This window comes from Peromyscus leucopus, chromosome 15, assembly GCF_004664715.2.
Source record: "Peromyscus leucopus breed LL Stock chromosome 15, UCI_PerLeu_2.1, whole genome shotgun sequence".
NCBI lineage: Eukaryota > Metazoa > Chordata > Mammalia > Rodentia > Cricetidae > Peromyscus > Peromyscus leucopus.
The window spans coordinates 3,196,950-3,215,988 of record NC_051076.1 but is presented as its reverse complement, the minus strand read 5'-3'; the positions used below and the strand labels follow the sequence as shown (position 1 = coordinate 3,215,988).

The 19,039-nt window shown below is 38.7% G+C and overlaps 1 protein-coding gene across 5 annotated transcripts in view; it reads right to left on the bottom strand.

Moving 5' to 3' along the window:
- LOC114687532 (complement component receptor 1-like protein) overlaps positions 1-19,039 on the bottom strand; it is a 59,392-nt gene that overhangs the window by 33,381 nt on the left and 6,972 nt on the right. For 4 of the 5 annotated variants that reach the window (XM_037211104.1, XM_037211103.1, XM_037211101.1 and 1 more), the window contains exons 2-3: positions 15,594-15,752; positions 14,845-14,944 (exon numbers count right to left, since the gene is read on the bottom strand). In XM_037211104.1, the coding sequence (XP_037066999.1) occupies positions 14,845-14,944; positions 15,594-15,752 (259 nt within the window). The remainder of the gene's footprint in view (positions 1-14,844; positions 14,945-15,593; positions 15,753-19,039) is intronic. The other variant, XM_028862145.2, reaches the window with a different exon arrangement.

Here is a 19,039-nt window from a genome sequence, read left to right as displayed (position 1 = left end):
ATCAGCTGCCCCTGAAGAAACAGCCCAATAGCACCAATTTAACCAAGAACCCCTACTAAACCAAGACTAAAAATTAGAACAAGAGAGGCACTCTCAGACACAGACACCACCTGCACCACACAGAGGAAGAGATGAGTAGACGCCAGTGCAAAAATACAGGCAACAACATAAAGACCTATATGGCAACATCAGAACCTGGTGATTCTACACCTGCAAGACCTAAACATACCATGACAGAAGAAACAGAAGAAATCAACCCTAAAAATGACTTTAAGAAGATGATAGAGGCCTTAAAGAAGAAATAAAACATTCCCTCAAAGAGGAAATAAAAATTTTCCTTAAAGAGGAAATGAAAAACTACCTTAAAGAGGAAATAAAAACTTTCCTTAAAGAGGAAATGAAAAACTCCCTTAAAGAGCAAATAAAAACTTCCCTTAAAGAGGAAATGAAAAACTCCATTAAAGAGAAAATAAAAAACTCCCTTAAAGAAATGGAAGAAAAAACAAACAAAAAATGGGAAGAAATCAAATCAAGCCAAGAAAAAGCAATTAAACAGATGAAAGAAACATTCCAAGATCTGAAAAATGAATTTGAGACAATAAAGAAAACACATGTTGAGGGAATGCTGGAAATAGAAATCCTGACTAAACGAACAGCAACTACAGAAACAAGCATAACCAACCGATTGCAAGAGATGGAACAGAGAATCTCTGACACTGAAGACACGATAGAGAAAATAGATTCGTCAGTCAAAGAAAACACTAAAGACAAAAAAGTCATAACACAAAACGTCCAGGAAATTTGGGACACCATGAAAAGACCAAACCTAAGAATAATAGGGATAGAAGAAGGAGAAGAATACCAACTCAAAGGCACAGAAAATATATTCAACAAAATCATAGAAGAAAACTTTCCTAACCTAAAGAAAGAAATACATATGAAGATACAAGAAGCTTACAGAACACCGAATAGGCTGGATCCAAAAAAATAGTCCCCTCGCCATATAATAATCAAAACACTAAACACACAGAACAAAGAAAAAATATTAAGAGCCGCAAAGGAAAAAGACCAAGTAACATATAAAGGTAAACCCATCAGAATAACACCAGACTACTCAATAGAGACTATGAAAGCTAGAAGATCATGGACAAATCTCATGCAGACACTAAGAGACCACGGATGCCAACCCAGACTATTATACCCAGCAAAACTCTCAATCACCATAGGCAGAGTAAACAAAATATTCCAGGATAAAACCAGATTTAATCAATACCTGTCCACAGCCCTACAGAAAGCACTAGAAGGGAAAATTCAACCCAAAGAAGCTAAACACATCCATGAAAACTCAGGCAATAGATAATCCCACACCAATATACCCCAAAGAAGGACAACAACACAACCACAGAAAATAACAGGAAGTAACAATCACTGGTCATTAATATCCATCAATATCAATGGTCTCAACTCACCTATAAAAAGACGAAGGCTAACAGAATGGATAAGAAAACAGGATCCATCCATCTCTTGCATACAAGAAACACAATTTAACTTCAAAGACAGATACTACCTCCGAGTAAAGGGCTGGGAAAAGGCTTTCCAAGCAAATGGACCTAAGAAACAAGCTGGTGTAGCTATCCTAATATCTAGAGAAAAAGGATGCTTCAAAAGAGAAGAAGTCTTGTGGCAATGCCTCAGTGGTCCAGGTAACTACCAGAACTCAGAAATCTGCGATGGAGACTAAGGCAGCAGAGACGAAACACATAGATGTACATACAGGAAATAATAAAGAAAAAGTCAGTAAAGCCAAGAAGAACAAAAGAAAGGTGGATTCTGAAGCCCATCCATCAGATGAGCCTGTGAACGAGGAACCAGTGACAAAAAAGAAAAAAAAGGTGGAAAGCAAATCCAAAAATAGTACCGAGGTGCCAAAGGATGACAGCAAGACGGAGGAGACTAAGGGGGACAATAAAAAGCAAAATACTTCCATTAAAAAAGGTGCAAAGAAGAAACCTCAAAAAGGTAAATCAAGTAAGAAAGGCAGCAGACCTGCTCAGGAGACACAGAAGGAGACAGAGCCTCCTTCCATGGAGCTGGCTCAGGAGGAGGTCTATTCCGGTCATGCGCTCACTCAGGTGGTGGTCACCCCTACAGGCTCTACTCAGCCGGGGCTTCCTTCTCCCATGGATATTGCACAGACTGGGCCTGCTCAGATGGAGCTGCCTTCTCCCCTGGGGCCTCCTCAGAGGGAGCCGCCTCCTCCCCTGGAGCCTGCTCAGAGGGAGCCGCCTCCTCCCACGGAACCTCCAAAGATGGAGCAGCCTCTTCCCATGGAGCTTACTCAGATGGAACAGCCTCCTCCCATGGAGCCTGATCGGATGGAGCCTCCTCCTCCCATGGAGCCTCCTCCTCCCATGGAGCCTGCTCAGAGGGAGCCGCCTCCTCCCATGGAGCCTGATCAGATGGGGCCGCCTCCTCCCATGGAGTCTCAGCGGGGACATTGTCAGAAGTGGCTGCTTTGTCCTTTGGACCATGCTCAGGTGGAGGTTGCTTAGACAGGGCCTCCTCACATGGGATCTGTTCAGAAGGAGCCTTCTGCTGTCATGGAGCCACCTCTTCAAGTGAAACCAGTCACCAAAAGGTTTCCCCGAAAAGAGAGTACCAAGGAGAGGTCGGGCATGCGGAGTGAGGTGATGCGGCAGGAGCAAGTCCTTATTGAAGTTGGCTTAGTGCCTGTTAGAGATAGCCAGCTTCTGAAGGGAAGCAGGCGCGCACAGGATCTTCCAAAGGGAAACTCAAGAAGAGATGAGACACCCAAGGGCCAAGAAATTGGCTCTGATGGGGAAGGAAATAAAATGGCCCCTATCAAGAAAGTGGGAACAGAGGAAGCTGGCAAGAGTCTAGCTACGCTTGCTGCTCCCAAGGAATCTACCAGTGTCTTATCCTCGGAACAAAACTCAAATGGGTCAGGTGGTGAAACGTTACATGCTAAGTGTCAGACTGGTTCAGCTGGGCTTTGTGAAATGGAAGCGGACACTGAGCAGAACCCAGACAGTGTCCCTGTGAAAGCCTCAGCACCCGAACCGGCGTCACCATTGCCTCCGGTCCCATCACCAACCGTAACGGCCTCGTCTCCTATCACTTTGGCTGAAAACGAGTCACCGGACATTGATGAAGATGAAGGAATCCACAGCCATGATGGAAGTGACCTGAGTGATAATATGTCCAAGGGAAGTGATGATTCTGGGCTGCATGGGGCTCGGCCAGTGCCACAAGAAGCAAGTTCAAAAAGTGGGAAGGAGGAGTTGGCAGTTAAAATAACCGAGGGAGAGTTTGTTTGTATTTTCTGTGATCGGTCTTTCAGAAAGGAAAAGGATTACAGCAAGCACCTCAATCGCCATCTGGTTAATGTATACTTCCTTGAAAAAGCAGCTGAGGGGCAGGAGTAGTGAGCCGGCCGGTGGAGGGCGGCTCGTCAGTTTGTAAGCAATGCCTCACTTTTAGTTTAAGGCAGTAGACACACACAAGCTTGCTTTAATTAGTGTCTTGATTTTTAAGTGGCAGTATTTCCATAGGACTGTATGTGTTACCTAGTGACTTGCAAAAACCTTAGCAAATCCTAGGGAGTTAATGTAAGAAAACAGATACTTAATCTGTTAGCTTGTGCAGTGCAGTGAAGAAAGGCGGGATGGTAGGTGACGTTCTCCGGGGTGTCTACCTGTGTCGAACCGGTCGGGTGTTCTGCCCTTTTCACTTCACTTGCTATTTTTAGTTCCTTGTTTAGGCTGATAAAAATTGGCGTAGCAAATTACTTGAAGAATTTGCTTGCTTTATATAAGTAAAGTTAGCACTTTAAGGTTTCTTTAGAGATGAGAAAAGACATTTAAATTGAAGAAAAATTCTTTCAACAGTGGACATTGTATCTGTCCAGGTAGTTGCTTCCTGACTTATGGTCGATATTTTGTGCTTCTATGTTAATCATTATGAAAAGTGATTTTTGGTGGGTTTTTAAATTTTTTTTTTATTTTGGTGCTTTACTGGCTTAAGATGTTGCACATGGTTTACAGGCTTCAGATTTTGACAGTTGATGAAAGATACGACAAGCATTAATGTGTGGGTGAAAAGCTTGGTGAAATTCTGAGTGAAGTTTTAGTTAAAGTTGGTTGAACTTGGGATTGACTGGGAGGCCAAAGATTTAAAAAGCAGAAGATTCTCTCAAGACACAAGTTGTGTGATAAAGTGTGTTTTGTGTGTGTGAATGAGAATTTGTAAATGTTGAATTCTAGGCTCCGACAATCATTGTCAGTGCAGATCAAGCTGCAAGTATTTATGTTTTAAAACTTAAATTATAAAGCTAGTTACGTCTTTCTAACAATAAGTTTTAATGTTTATGAGCATATTTTACCTACATTACCTTTTCAGGATGTTGAGAAAGATGCATCACAAGCACAGGCTGGAGGCTGGGGTCTAGATGGTTTGGAGGAAGAGGTCTTGGTGGACTCTTTCATAGAGCAAAGGGAAGCAATGCCTTCTGGGAATTGAGCTAAGTTTTAATCTAGTCTTTAAGATTAGAAGTCAAAAACAAAAATATTAAGGAAATGAAAACCTAATTGATCTTTAAAGCATTGTTATATGGAATTGAGTGGGACTTTTGAGGCCTTTCTTCCAGAAAACAAGGACTTGGTTGTCAGGCCTATATTAGGCCTAAACCTTGGTGCCATGTGTACTTAAATCATTTCAATGGAAAGTGTCTTAGTGATTGGAACTTCTAGTGCAGTTTGGAGTTCTTCCATTTGAAAAATGTGATATTTACATGGGATTGTTTGAATCTTGTTTTCTAGTCCCTCCCCATCACCACCCTCATAGTCTGAAGGTAGATTTTTCTCTTGATAAAGGAACAAAAAAAGTGAATATCTTGTTTGTAAATTGGTATCTAGTAACTAGTGGTAAACTTGAAATGGTAGAATTCTTTAAAGCCTAATTCTAGGTAGCCTTAGGAAAATGTATCTTAATTATTTTTGAACCCGTATTCACCTTGTTTTTTTCAAATATCTTAAGTTATATTTTCTTTTTCAAAAAAAAAGAAAAAAGAAAAAAAAAGAAACCCAGCTGTGGAAAGAAGACAGTAGGAGAAAAAAAGGGTGGCACTGAACTCAGAAGAAAGGCTTTTAATGTGGAAGGAGTAACGATGAGGGCAAATGTAATATGACTCAAAAGTATCTCTTGAACATACAAGTGGCAGTTGAGTAGAAATCTGTCATGTTGGATAATAGGGGCTGTGAGGGTTCATTTTCATTGTCAAGTTAACCAAGTTTGGAATCACCTATGAGATACAGTTTGGGGCATATCTGTAAGGACATTTCCAGAGAAGTTGAACTGAGACCAGCTCTGAAATTGGGTGGCACCATCCTATGGCCTAAGGTCCAAGGATAAATAAAAAGGAAAAAAGGAGAAAGCAGCTGGGGGTTAGCATTCATCTACCCTTGCTTCTTGACTGTGGGAGCAATATGACCAACTTTGTTAAATTCCTGCCATATTGTGTTGATTATATGCCCTCAGACCAATGATTCTCTGTTGGGAGCCCTGAGGTCTAGTTTTGGACCAGTATATGAGTGCTTGTCCAACAGGTCCAGATGAGGTAAAAGCCCACAGGGACAGTCTTACTCGGCAAGGACCAGTGGACTTCAGGATACTGCAGGATACTGCTGGGACCACGCAGCCTGCATTTTCTCTTCTCTCTCGTGATATTGATGATTCTCTTGGTGGATTTAGTGTCATTTTGTCAATCTTGCATGGAACAGATGTGATCATTCCTGGAAACCCAATTTTTATCCAATATTTTCCCCTAAAATTTTTGGGAGCTGATGCTTCTCAGGTTTCTTGTCTGGGGAAGCCAGCTGTCTGAAAGAGCCTGGGAGCTGTTCTGATTCAGAGCTGACAGGATCGGAGGCAGATCACCCCTATTTCTGTAAATATGTTTTGAATGATATTGTTGTTCTTGAAAATGTGTGCCTATGTCAATTACCTTTTAGTTTTGTAAAGACAGGATGTACCCAACTCAATATTTGGCTAAGCCAGCAAAATGATAACTGTTCTTTTGGGTTTAAAGATGTTTTGATATTAAAGTTGGGAAAAACATATTTGACATATTTGTTTTTGCTGGGGGTTAATGGAGGATGGAAAAAACAAGTTTGTTATTATGGAAAAGCATGCTTGTTTTTGATGTATAAATAAAGATGGCTGGAATTAAAAAAAAGAAGAAGAAAAAAAAGAAAAGAAACTTTAAGGGGAAACTCCAGCCCCAGGGTATCCAATGCCTCTGGCCTCCAAGGGCACCTGCATTCATATGCACATATCCATATGTAGCCATACATACATATAATTTAAAATAATAAAAAAACTATTCTAAAATCAGAAAAAAAAAATTGGATATAAGGATGTGTTACTTTGGAAAGGAGGCTCTGCTTTTGTCTCCACAGAAAGCAAGAGGCTATGGATTTGTTCCAGATTAAGATACATCAGGTTTGATTTGCCAAGACCCCCTGAAAGGTCTCCGATGACACCATGGCCCAGATAACCCAACATCCAGATCGGATTCAACGCAACTGGCTCAGACAATACAGCCTCATGGACTATTTCATAATCCTAAAATTTTCTTTGTGTCCCCATAAGATACAGCGCCCCCCCTCCAGCAAGAAGTAGTAAGAGAAGCTATGCCCAAATTCCCAAATTATATGTAATTTTACTTTGTTAAGGTTAAAACCTTCCTTTTTGAAGAAAAAAAAAAAAAAAAAAGGAAAAGGGGGAAGTGCTGTGGGATGTTCTGTGTGGCAAATGTGTTGCTCTGCTTGGTTAGTAAATAAAACACTGATTGGCCGAAAAGAATTCTGGGAAGTGGAAGGCTGAGTCAGAGATACTGCCAGCCGCCACCATGACAAGCTGCATGTGAAGATGCCGGTAAGCCATGAGCCACGTGGCAAGGTATAGATGTATAGAAATGGATTAATTTAATATATAAGAACAGTTAGCAAGAAGCCTGCCACGGCCATACAGTTTGTAAGCAATATAAGTCTCTGTGTATACTTGGTTGGGTCTGAGTGGCTGTGGGACTGGCAGGTGACAAAGATTTGTCCTGACTGTGGGCCAGGCAGGAAAACTGTAGGTGCGTTTCTTCTGTTATTTTATGGACATTTATAACTGCTCCTTTTTTATTGAGTTTGATGAATGACCTTTAGTGGGTAGCCGTTCCAGCTTTGATCTGGAAGGACCACCCCCACTGAGGCTTCAGTAACTGTCACGCCTACAAGGCGGAGCCGAGAGAGGACCCTTGAAGACCCAGGATCCGAATGGGCTGGCTCTCTTGGTTCTTGGACCCTGGATGCTGGAGGTAGACCGAGCAGAGTTTTCCAGAGAACACCTCCTGACTGCACTACACCTTTCCCAGACCTTGTAACCTCTCTTCACTTGTAAGTTACCCCACAAAATAAACCTCCCTTTTAACTATGTAGAGTTGCCTTAATATTTTAACCAATATCTGAATCTATTGGTACCCATGTACACAGGGTAAAATCTCACTGTCTAACATCTGTATCTCTTTTAATCTAGAAAAGTTGTTCCAATTTAATGATAAACCAAGCTGGCTTTGGAGATGGAATTGGCTCACTCCTTCTCTAAACCCAAGCATATTGCTGAAAAAAAAAAAAAAAGGTTGAGAGATTCTTCAGTCCCATATGAGAAGAGCCCTCTGGTATGGGACAGAAGGAATCCAATAAAAGGGACCATATTCTTCAAGATTCTAATTCTCTCCATGCTTACTCTTGATGTCTAAGAATCCTTTCTTACATGTCATGTCATCTTTAAATCCAAACTTTCCATTTTGATATATTAATAATGTTCAAGTTCTTATGGTAAAAAATAAGTTTTTCCAATAGCAATTTCAGAAGTCTCCAGAAGGAAGAAGAGGCCCCAACAACAACAACAACAACAACTCTACCCAGTCCAGAATGATGCCATGGTACTCATCATCATACTATACTTCTAGCCAGAATTTCAGACAGTCTTACCCATTACTCTAAGACTTGCTGCAGAACCTACAGTTAGTCTAACTGAGATTTAACTATATGAGCTTTCTCACAGTACTCAACAGAGTACTCAACATCACTCCCTAAACATCACTCCCTAAACAGCAGGAAGCAATTCTAAGAAAATGACACCCTTTCTCCAAAAGGTTTCATATTTCTCAGGGTTATAGATGATGGTTATAGGTTTGGGGGTGGAAGAAAATATTAGACTCAGCATTCTCCTTAAGAAAAGAAAAAGTGTCTCCCCCCACCAAAAAAAAAAGAAAGAAAAGAAAAAGGGGAATGGATAGGTATAAGATATTATGGTAGATTATTGTATATACTAGTAAACAAATTTAGTAAAAAAAAGCAGCCTTAGATAATTTGCACTGTTATGGATAATTATATGTTAATACAAATGTAAACTATTTTTATATTCCTGTTTAAGATAATTTGTATATTGATACAAATACAGAACTATATTTGTTATAATATACATATATTTCTACTCTTATTTGAAATATTTGTATATTGATACAAATGTAAATTTATATCTGTCATATTATATGTATGTTCTACTTGTGTTTAGGATATTTTGTATATTGATATATATTTAGGCTTATTGTCATATTGCAAATAGCACTATCATTCCTACCTCTCTTAAAGATATTTTGTGCATTGTCACAATTTTGAAGTCATCGTCCTTTCACCGTACATTTGCTTACAGACTATTTACCTTGTTTACATGAAGTCTTAGTCCTTAGGTTATTTAGGTAGATAAGACTTATAGATTTATAGTCACCTATGCATGTCATCTCTATAGTTATGTTAGTTAAGTTATCCAGATTTACAGATACATAGGTATTGGTGAAATTATTAAGGCCACTCCACGTAGTTAAAAGGAAGATTTATTTAGTGGGTAACATACAAAAAGGGGTTAGGTAGGTCATGGGGTCTGGGGAAGGTATATTACAAGTCCAGCGGTGTTCTCTGGAGTTCTGTTTGGTCAACCTCCACCATCAAGGGTCCAGGAACAGAGAGAGCGCTGGCCCATCCAGATCTCGGGTCTCCAGGTGCTTCCCTTGGCCGTGCCTTGTAGGTGTGACAGTTGCCAAAGTCTCAATGGGGGTTGGAACTTCCAGATCAAAGCTGGAATGGCTACCCACTACATCTCCCCTTTTTGTCTACATAAGAAGGTTCAAACCGAATACAAGACTATGTACAAAGGAATGGTTATCAAATATTGTCCAGGAATAATGAGGGATAATGACCTAGATAAGATGGAACTACAACCAATGCAAACAATATCGAGCAAGAAACACATACTAAAATCCACAGAAGTATAGAGCATAGGTAAATGGCATGTTACAAAGATCATTCCAAAAGGTGACCTATCCTAAAGAACTTGAATCTAATTCTTAATATGTTCTATCTAAGATAATATATATATACTAAGTTGTAACTATAACTGCTAGTCTTCAATCCCATCAAAGACCCGAGAAGGAATATAATGGTACCTGAGAAATGGTAGATGGATGCAAGCAACTTTCGGGAATCTTGCAAGAGTAGACCGAGACAGCTAGCAGCCTGGACAGTCACCTAATGTTTCTCAGCATTGTTGGTGCATTCAAATTCGCTACAGGCCTAGAGTATCTGACAGACCATTTTCAGAAGCAGGAATTCTGAAATCTTACCCTGTCTTGTCAGAGTAGAGTGGTTGCTTTCCTTGTGTCCTGCTTGTCCAGAAAGGACAGCATTGCATTTGTACTGTCAGCAGTCGAGGCAAGGGCAGTTCTTTGCCCAATAGGCCATTTTGTGCCAAGAAGACAAACTTCCAAATGGAAATGTCTTAGAAGCCCAACATTCTCTCAGGATCAAATTGGTGCAGCCAGGAGCAATTGTGTCTCACATCATCAGAATTCTAAGTTATTTAAAAGCCATATTCTCTAGGTCTATGAAGTGTTTGAAAAAAAAAGATTACCTGTCCATCTGACCTATATATCTGTAAATCTGGATAACCTAACATAACTATAGAGATGACAAGCATAGGTGACTATAAATCTATAAGTCTTATCTACCTAAATAACCTAAGGACTAAGGCTTCATGTAAACAAGGTAAATAGTCTGTAAGCAAATGAAAATGAAAGGACAATGTCTTCAAAATTGTGACAATACACAAGATATTTATAACAGAGGTAGGAATATATAGTGTGATATGCAATATGACAATAATCTTAAATATATATCAATATACAAAATATCCTAAACAGAAGTAAAACATACATAAAGTATGAGATATAAATTTACCTTTGTATCAATATACAAATATTTCAAATAAGAGTAGAAATATATGTACATTATAACAAATATAGTTCTGTATTTGTATCAATATACAAATTATCTTAAACAGGAATATAAAAAGTTTACATTTGCATCAACATATAAGAATCCATAACAGTGCAAATTATCTAAGGCTGCTTTTTTACTAAATTTGTTTACTAGTATATACAATAATCTACCATAATATCTTATACCTATCCATTCCATTTCTTCTTTTCCTTTTTTTAGGAGAATACTGAGTCTAATATTTTCTTCCACCCCCAACCTTATAACCATCATACATAACCTTATATGAAATATGAAATATGAAACCTTAGGGAGAAGGGGCGTCCTTTTCTTAGAATTGCATCCTTCTGTTTAGGGGGTGATGATATCTCTGTTGGGTACTGTAAGAAAGCTCAGATAGTTAAATCTCAGTTAGACTAACTGTAGGTTCTGCAGCAAGTCTTAGAGTAATGGGTAAGATTGGGTAGCCATTCCAGCTTTGATCTGGAAGTTCCAACCCCCATTGAGACTTTGGCACTGTCATGCCTACAAGGTAGGGCCAAAGAAAGCACCTAGAGACCCAAGATCTGGATGGGCCAGCTTTCTCTCTGTTCCTGGACCCTTGATGATGGAGGTTGACCGAGCAGAGCTCCAGAGAACACAGCTGGACTTGCGATACACCTTCCACAGACCCCACGACCTACTTATCCCTTTTTTGTAAGTTACCCACTAAATAAATCTTCCTTTTAACGATGAAAGCATGAAATTTGCAGGCAAATGGATGGAACTAGACAAAATCATCCTGAGTGAGGTAACCCAAACCCAGAAAGACAGTCATGGTATGTACTCACTCATAAGTGGATTCTAGATATAAAATAAAGAATAATCAGACCACAACCCACAGAACCATGGAGGCTATACATATAGCATGGAGGTCTCTAGGACGACTGTGGCTTATAATAAATTTTGGTTTTACTCAATTATTGAAAAAAAAATAGCCAAATGAATGGAAACACATGAACTATGAACCAAAGGCTGAGGGGCCCCCAGCTGGATCAGGCCCTCTGAATAGGTGAGACAGTTGATTGGCTTGATCAGTTTGGGAGGCAACTAGGCAGTGGGACCAAGTCCTGTGCTCATTGCATGAGTTGGCTGTTTGAAACCTGGAGCTTATGCAGGGACGCTTGGCTCAGTCTGGGAGGAAGGGACTGGACCTGCCTGGTCTGAGTCTACCAGGTTGATCACAGTCCTTGGCAGAGGATTTGCCCTGGAGGAGGTGGGAATGGGGGGTGGGCTGGAGGTAAGGGGAGGAGGTGGGGGGGGGAGAATAGGGGAACCCGTGGCTGATATGTAGAACTGAATGGTATTGTAAAATAAAATAAATAAAATTAAAAAAAAATCTTCCTTTTAACTACGTGGAGTGGCCTTAATAATTTCACCAATATCTGACGCTCTTATGGGGCAAGTTCCAAAAGCTGGAATGGCTACCCACTACACACAGGTGGGCTGGAGAGGTAATCTTCAGACAGTTCATGAACCTAGAGAATATGGCATTTAAATAACTTAGAATTCTGTTGATGTGAGACACAATTGCTCCTGGCTGCACCAATTTGATCCTGAGAGAATGTTGGGCTTCTAAGACATTTCCATTTGGAAGTTTGTCTTCTTGGCACAAAATGGCCTATTGGGCAAAGAACTGCCCTTGCCTCGACTGCTGACAGTACAAATGCTGTCCTTCTGGACAAGTGGGACACAAGGAAAAGTGACTTCTGAACTTTGCCAAAACAGGGTAAGATGGTCTTTCAGAATTCCTGCTTCTGAAAATGGTCTGTCAGATACTCTAGGCCTGTAGCCAATTTGAATGGACCAACAATGCTGAAAAATATTAGGTGACTGTCCAGGCTGCTAGCTGTCTCGTTCTACTCTTGCAAGATTCCCGAAAGTTGCTTGCATCCAGCTTCCATTTCTCAGGTATCATATTCCTTCTCAGGTCTTTAATGGGATTGAAGACTAGCAGTTATAGTTACAAGTTAGTATATATATATATATATATATATATATATATATATATATATATATATATAATCTTAGAACATATTAAGTATTAGATTCAGGTTCTTTAGGATAGGACACCTTTTGGAATGATCTTTGTAACATGCCATTTACCTATGCTCTATACTTCTGTGGATTTTAGTATGTGTCTCTTGTTTGATATTGTTTGTGTTGGTTGTAGTTCCATCTTATCTAGGTCATTATCCCTTATTACTCCTGGACAATATTTGGTAATCATTCCTATTGTATATAGTCTTGTATTTGGTTAGAACATTCTTATTTAGACAAAAATGGGGAGATGTAGTGGGTAGCCATTCCAGCTTTGATCTGGAAGGACCACCCCCACTGAGGCTTCCATAACTGTCATGCCTACAAGGCAGAGCCGAGAGAGGACCCTTGAAGACCCAGGATCCAGATGTGCTGGCTCTCTTGCTTCTTGGACCCTGGATGCTGGAGGTAGACCGAGCAGAGTTTTCCAGAGAACACCACAGGTCTGAGCTACACCTTTCCCAGACCCTGTAACCTATCCCTTCACTTGTAAGTTACCCCACAAAATAAACTTCCCTTTTAACTACGCGGAGTTGCCTTAATATTTTAACCAATAACGATCTATCTATTGTTGAAAGGGGAGTATTGAAGTCCTGTACTAATATGGTATTGCTTTCAATTTCATCCTTCATTTCTGTTAATATTTGCTTTACAAATTCATGTGCTCTGATGTGAATATGCATTTTTAATTGTTCCATCCTTTTACTCAATTAACCATTTACCATTCTATGCCTAGAGTGCATCTAGTTCCTCTGAGCTTAACATGACCATCACCAACAATTAATTGTTGTAATCTATAGGAGAACTTGGCCTGCAGAAATAAACAGAAAATATAGCTCACTGCTAGGTCAGCATGCATTTATGGAAGGAAAAGGAAGGGTCACAAGACCCTCACCTGAAATTACTGGTGCCATTCCCTCCTGCCCCAACTACATACAGTCATGAGGGTTACTAGGATTTAGAGGAGGCAGAATATGGACTGGAAGGTGGAATACTTCAGTAGTGTAGCTTTTCCTGAGTTATCCATGCCAAGGGTGGGACTTTTGGCGATGAAGTTGCCTTTGTGACAATCATTCTCCTGCAAGTAATACTGATAAATACATTGATTCATCAAGCTGTACTCGAATAGAATCTTTTCTTTGATCTGTCATTGCCCTCTTTACCTGTGTGAATAGCTAGCTGTTTCTTTACTTTACCTAAGAAAAAGTTATACATCCATGATATTGCCTATTGTGATAGTTTTCCACTTAGTTTCTCCAATAATTAATGATCACCCAGATTTATTCCACTTGACATTTTCATGGAGTATCATTTCCCTTCATTTGCTTTCATATTATGTGCTTTAAAGCTATATCTTAAGTGTTTTGTAGGACATTGCATATTGTTGTATTTATTCAGCCACTGGGATTTTTTTAATAGAGAATATAACTAATTTTCTTTTCAAGCAAATTATTTATAGGTAAGGAATGGCACATATTAATTTTGTCTTCTAATTGATTTCCAGTTTGTTTCCATTGTTTCTCACTTGTTTTTTTCCTTTGTAATTTGATGATCCACTGGTAGTGGTTTTGTTTCATAACTTTATCTTTGTATATTTACTACAGGTAATCTTTGTGATTATTTTTCAATGTAGATGTAACAATGGCCAAGCAGTTTAAATAATATAAGCTTCTGTATGTTTATTTTATAAGTGGGCTCCAGGACTGGCGGGACTTGATGGGAGCTGAAGAGAAATTCTCCAGCTACACTTCAAAGCTTACAAAAAGACCTTATAGTAATAAGAATGTTGAAGCTGATGGCATCTTAACTAAGGTGGTGTGAAGGAAGAAGGGGGAATAATGAAAGAGGAGGGGTTAAATAGGGTAGAGAATGAGAAGGCAGGGTAGAGGAAAGTGTAGATGTAAACAGCCATCTTATTAAATAAGAAACACAGAACCAATGTAAAGAAGAAAGCCAAGAGGTCCGAGCTCAGAGCTAAAACCTTACCCTTCCTCCTGCGGTGGTCCTACCTTTCTGAAAGAGACCTACTTTCTGTGTGTTTGTCTTTATATAGTCTTTCTGTTCTGTCTTCTCATTGGTTGTAAACCCAAACACATGACTGCCTCGTCACTGCCTGTATGTACAGCCATCCAGGTCTTCTATGGTATTGAAATTAAAGGTGTGTGTCTCCAATGCTGGCTGTATCCTTGACCACATAGAGATCTACCCAGCTCTTTTACCAACCTCTAGCACAAAACATATCAAAACACAACCAAAAACCAAATTAGGAAGTAACAGATTAGATGTCTTTCCTGAGACCTGCTGAGAAGGTAGTACTACTGTTCCAGAAGTCTTGAATGAAGAGATGTTGTTGCCAACTTACCCTGGATTACAAGTATAATTAATACTGGATCCAACCCGAATGTCTGTGTGTACATGTACTATGCCATTCTCAGGATCTTTAGGAGTTTCACATGATTTACCTGTGAGAAAGAAACAGAATTTTGGAACCAAGTAAAGTAAACTAAACTTTCCTTAGTTTATGAGGTTCTAACCTGACTGTAACTTACTCTAGAGAACATACATAACTGTAATATTTCACAGATTTTTGCCACTTTGAGGAAACTTAATCAGACACTACTTTCCAAAAGAACTCCTATCCAAGTTCCTTCCTATTTTCACATGATGACTCCCCAAAACATGTTTACTTCATTTATCCCCAAAGCATTCTTCTGAGTGTTCCAATTCACAGACCTCAGAGTCTAGGATTTTTTTAATCTCTTAGTTTTAAATACACTTTTCTTTCTTAAGAATCACTAATTACTTAGTGACACTTGTTCAAAGTTGGACACACTAAGTGAAATATCCTGAGGATATTTTCCCTCAATCATGCCCTGTGATGGTCATTATTATTAAATTTATTAACAATTGAGAAGACAGAAGTACAGAGTAAAAAGATATGACCTACAAGAATGATTCAATGTACCATATACCTTAGATAATATTATTAATGGCATGTGTCATAATTTTAAAATCTAGACAAACTGAAGCAGACCCTACTATTTGTCACAAAGTATCTACGGTTTGTCAGCCTCCTATGCAGTTACTTATGTATACATATATCTTCAGTACTTGTCCAGTCTGAGTTTTGTTGGCAGATGATGGAGAACTGCCTCTTGAAATATCCTGGGTGGCATTCATACATCAAAGATGTTCCACTGGGAAAACTGGATTCATCAGTTTTATTTATATGGTTGGCAAATGAAAACCATGGTGGGTCTGTGCACTGGCCTGGAGAATGAGACCACAGCAACATTACTTTTTTTTTTTTTTTTTTTTTTTTTTTTTTTTTTTTTTTTTTTTATTTGTAGCCACTGCTCATCACGATCCCCTCCTCTCCCTCTTAACGCCCCCCCCCCTGCAACATTACTTTTAACGGAAGAACTTCTAGTGCACCTTTTCTTTCTCTCCAATATACTTCATAGATGTGATCAAAGAAGGAAAATAATAATAGTAGTAAGAGGAATGAATTCTTTAATGGGTATTTTTATAATAAGCTTTTAAAATAACTGTAATTAGCATCTATGAATAATGTCTCTGATTTAAGAACAATTTTTTCAGATTTATTCATTTTATCATGACTCTTGTGCTTAAAAATGCATATGTGTGCATCACATGTATGCAGTGCCTTTGGAGGTCAGAAGAGGATGTTGGATGCCCTGGAGCTGGAGTTGTGGATACTTCTACTCTTTTTTTTTTTTTTTTTTGAAAGCAATGTATATGTAGTTTAATTCACACAAAACATATTAATATAATATAGGTAGTCTTTAACAGTGGGGGAAACTCCAACACATGGTTTCAAATTTCAGCCAGGCAGAGTACCTGAGCTTAGATTTCATCCATCCCATGCCCCCTCATCATTCTCTCCTGCACCAAAACATACTCATGAATTGCATCACCCTTATCACTATCAGTTGTCCAGCCAGCTCTAATGGCCCATGATCCTCCTCTCTGGCATTCAAGAATGGATCAACACTTTGGCCAAGGGGGGAAAAATAATAAAATTCAAAAACAGAAACTTTATTTCATTTTGTGAATGTATTTTCTGATACATGTTTTTATTTCACTTCTAGACTCAGTTATCTTCCCTTAAGGCTTAGCAGAATTAACTTAGTTACCAGTTAGTGTCAAATATTAAGTTATCAATAATTATCTGTTGGGAAAATATCACCTTAATTTAACTTCAGAAATATTACATTTTTGTTATGACTTCTTTTTCTTCCCATACTCTTAATAAATTAATTCAAGTACAAGGGGTGGATTAAGGCATACAAAAAATTTGAACAACGTACTTCTAGCTATTTTTTAAACTGATTGCATCTTATTTTGCATATGGTCAGCTTTGGTATGTATGCTAGTTTAAAATTATTTTATATTTATCCTGACTTTGGTGGGTCTGCTTGTTCTATTATAGATGCTAAAAAGTCATGTTCAAATATTCTATTTTGTTATATACTTGTCTATTTCTTTTCATTATGCCTATCTTTTTATATATTGTATCATTAGATCTTGCAAATTTAAACTGTCATATTTTATGAAAGATTAACCTCTATTGTAAAAAAATATCTCTAATTTGATTGTCTGTATGTGTGTGTGTGTAATTTAACTGTGCTTGGTGTGAATACAAATATTCATGGTTTTGCATTGTGTGGTTGCATGATCATATAAGTGTGTGTGTGTGTGTGTGTGTGTGTGTGTGTGTGCGCGCGCGCGTGTGCGTGTGCACACATGGAAGCCTGAGATGATGTTGAAAATCATCCTCTATCAACTCTTCCAATTTTCTCATTGAAGCAGAGTCTTTCAGTGAAACCCAGACCTTGCTGTTATGGCTAGTCTTGCTGGTCAATTACTCTGGTTATCCCATGTGTATACCTTCAGAGGCTGCCACACTCACCCAGCATCAACACGAGTTTCTGGAGATCTAAACATGAGTTCTCATCCCTGTACAAGTACTTTAATTGCTATCTCCCCTACCCTGTATCAATAATTTTAAATATAAACACATAATATTTATTTAAAGACAATACTATCATAATGCCATTTAACAAGCTTTACATTGGTTTGTTTTGACATGGTGTTTTCCATCCTTTTATATTCACCTGCCCTGTCTTGAAATATGTCTTATTCCTTTTGTTTGTATTACTGTTGAGTCATTATGACAGACTTTTCAAACTTAGGCTACAATGTCTTTAGAGTCTCAGCAATTTTTAATGACAGTCTAAAAGAATATTTAACAGTTCTGTTTATTAAATATGTTCAAATAATATAGGTCCATATCACAATTACGCAGAGTTTTGAGGCCTTATGTAACATCTTAAAACTTGGAACCAAACTGAAACTGCCCATTTCATTTTCTGCTCCAAATTAATTTTCATGTGGTACTCTTTCCATAGCAACTGTTAAAATCCAAGTTTACAAAACTCTGGCCTACAATAATCCATCTCTGGAGCCACAAGCTACTCTGAACTAGTTCTTGTAGTGCATACAGTAACTGAAAGAAATCAAGAATTGTTGTTTTCATTGCAATTTTAAAATCTTCCCATGCTGGTGAGTCTTTCTCAACTTGACACAAAAACTAGAGTTACCTGGGAAAAGGGAACCTCAATTGAGAAACTGCCTCTGTAAGACTGGCCTGTGTACATGTCTGTGGGGTCATTTTCTTAATTAACGATTGACTTAGGAGGGCCCAGCTCACTGTGTGTGATGCTGTTCTTGGGCAGGTGAATCTGTTGTAGGGGAACAAGCTAGTAAGTAGCATTCCTTTGTGATGTCTGCTTCCAATCCCTTGAGATCCCTGAGTTTCGGCCTTGGAATCCTTCCCTCAGTGATGAACTATAATCTGTGAACCAAATAAACCTATTTTTCTCCCATAGTGAGTTTGGTTACTGTGTTTATCATAGCGACAGAAAGCAAACTTAACACTTTCAAAGTATTCCTGTGAGTCTGCCATGGCTCCAATGCTCCCTTAGCCCATAATTTCAGACATTTGGTCACATGACAACTTCTTTAAATAGGAACTATTAATATTTAATAAAATTAAGGTTAAATCTACCATCTTACTGTTTCTGTCTTTTGTGTTTCTGTTCTTTCATTTTGTTTTGATTAGATTACATTTGATATTCTTACTTACTTTTATTTTACTTTTGTTTTTCTTTCAAAAATAACGTGATCTCAATATATAAACATCTACTAACAATATAATTTCCCCAACAAGAATCACAGAAATGCTGACTCCATCTACTTCCAACCTTTGTTCTATTACTATCAAACATTTAAATACAATGTATATTTTAAACCACTGCTATTCATCTTCAGTACTGATAATGTATGATGTTTGCTGAATGTCAGTTACTTGCTACTAGGCTGGATGCTAAAGGCAATCGACTCCCTCATGTGGCTGAACTGCTATCTATGGTTTGGATGTAAATGTCCATCACTGTCACTCTTGGATTGCAGTGGTTGGGGCTGTTTTGGGAGGTGGTAGAATCTTTGGGGCATGGGACCAATCTGGAAGTGTG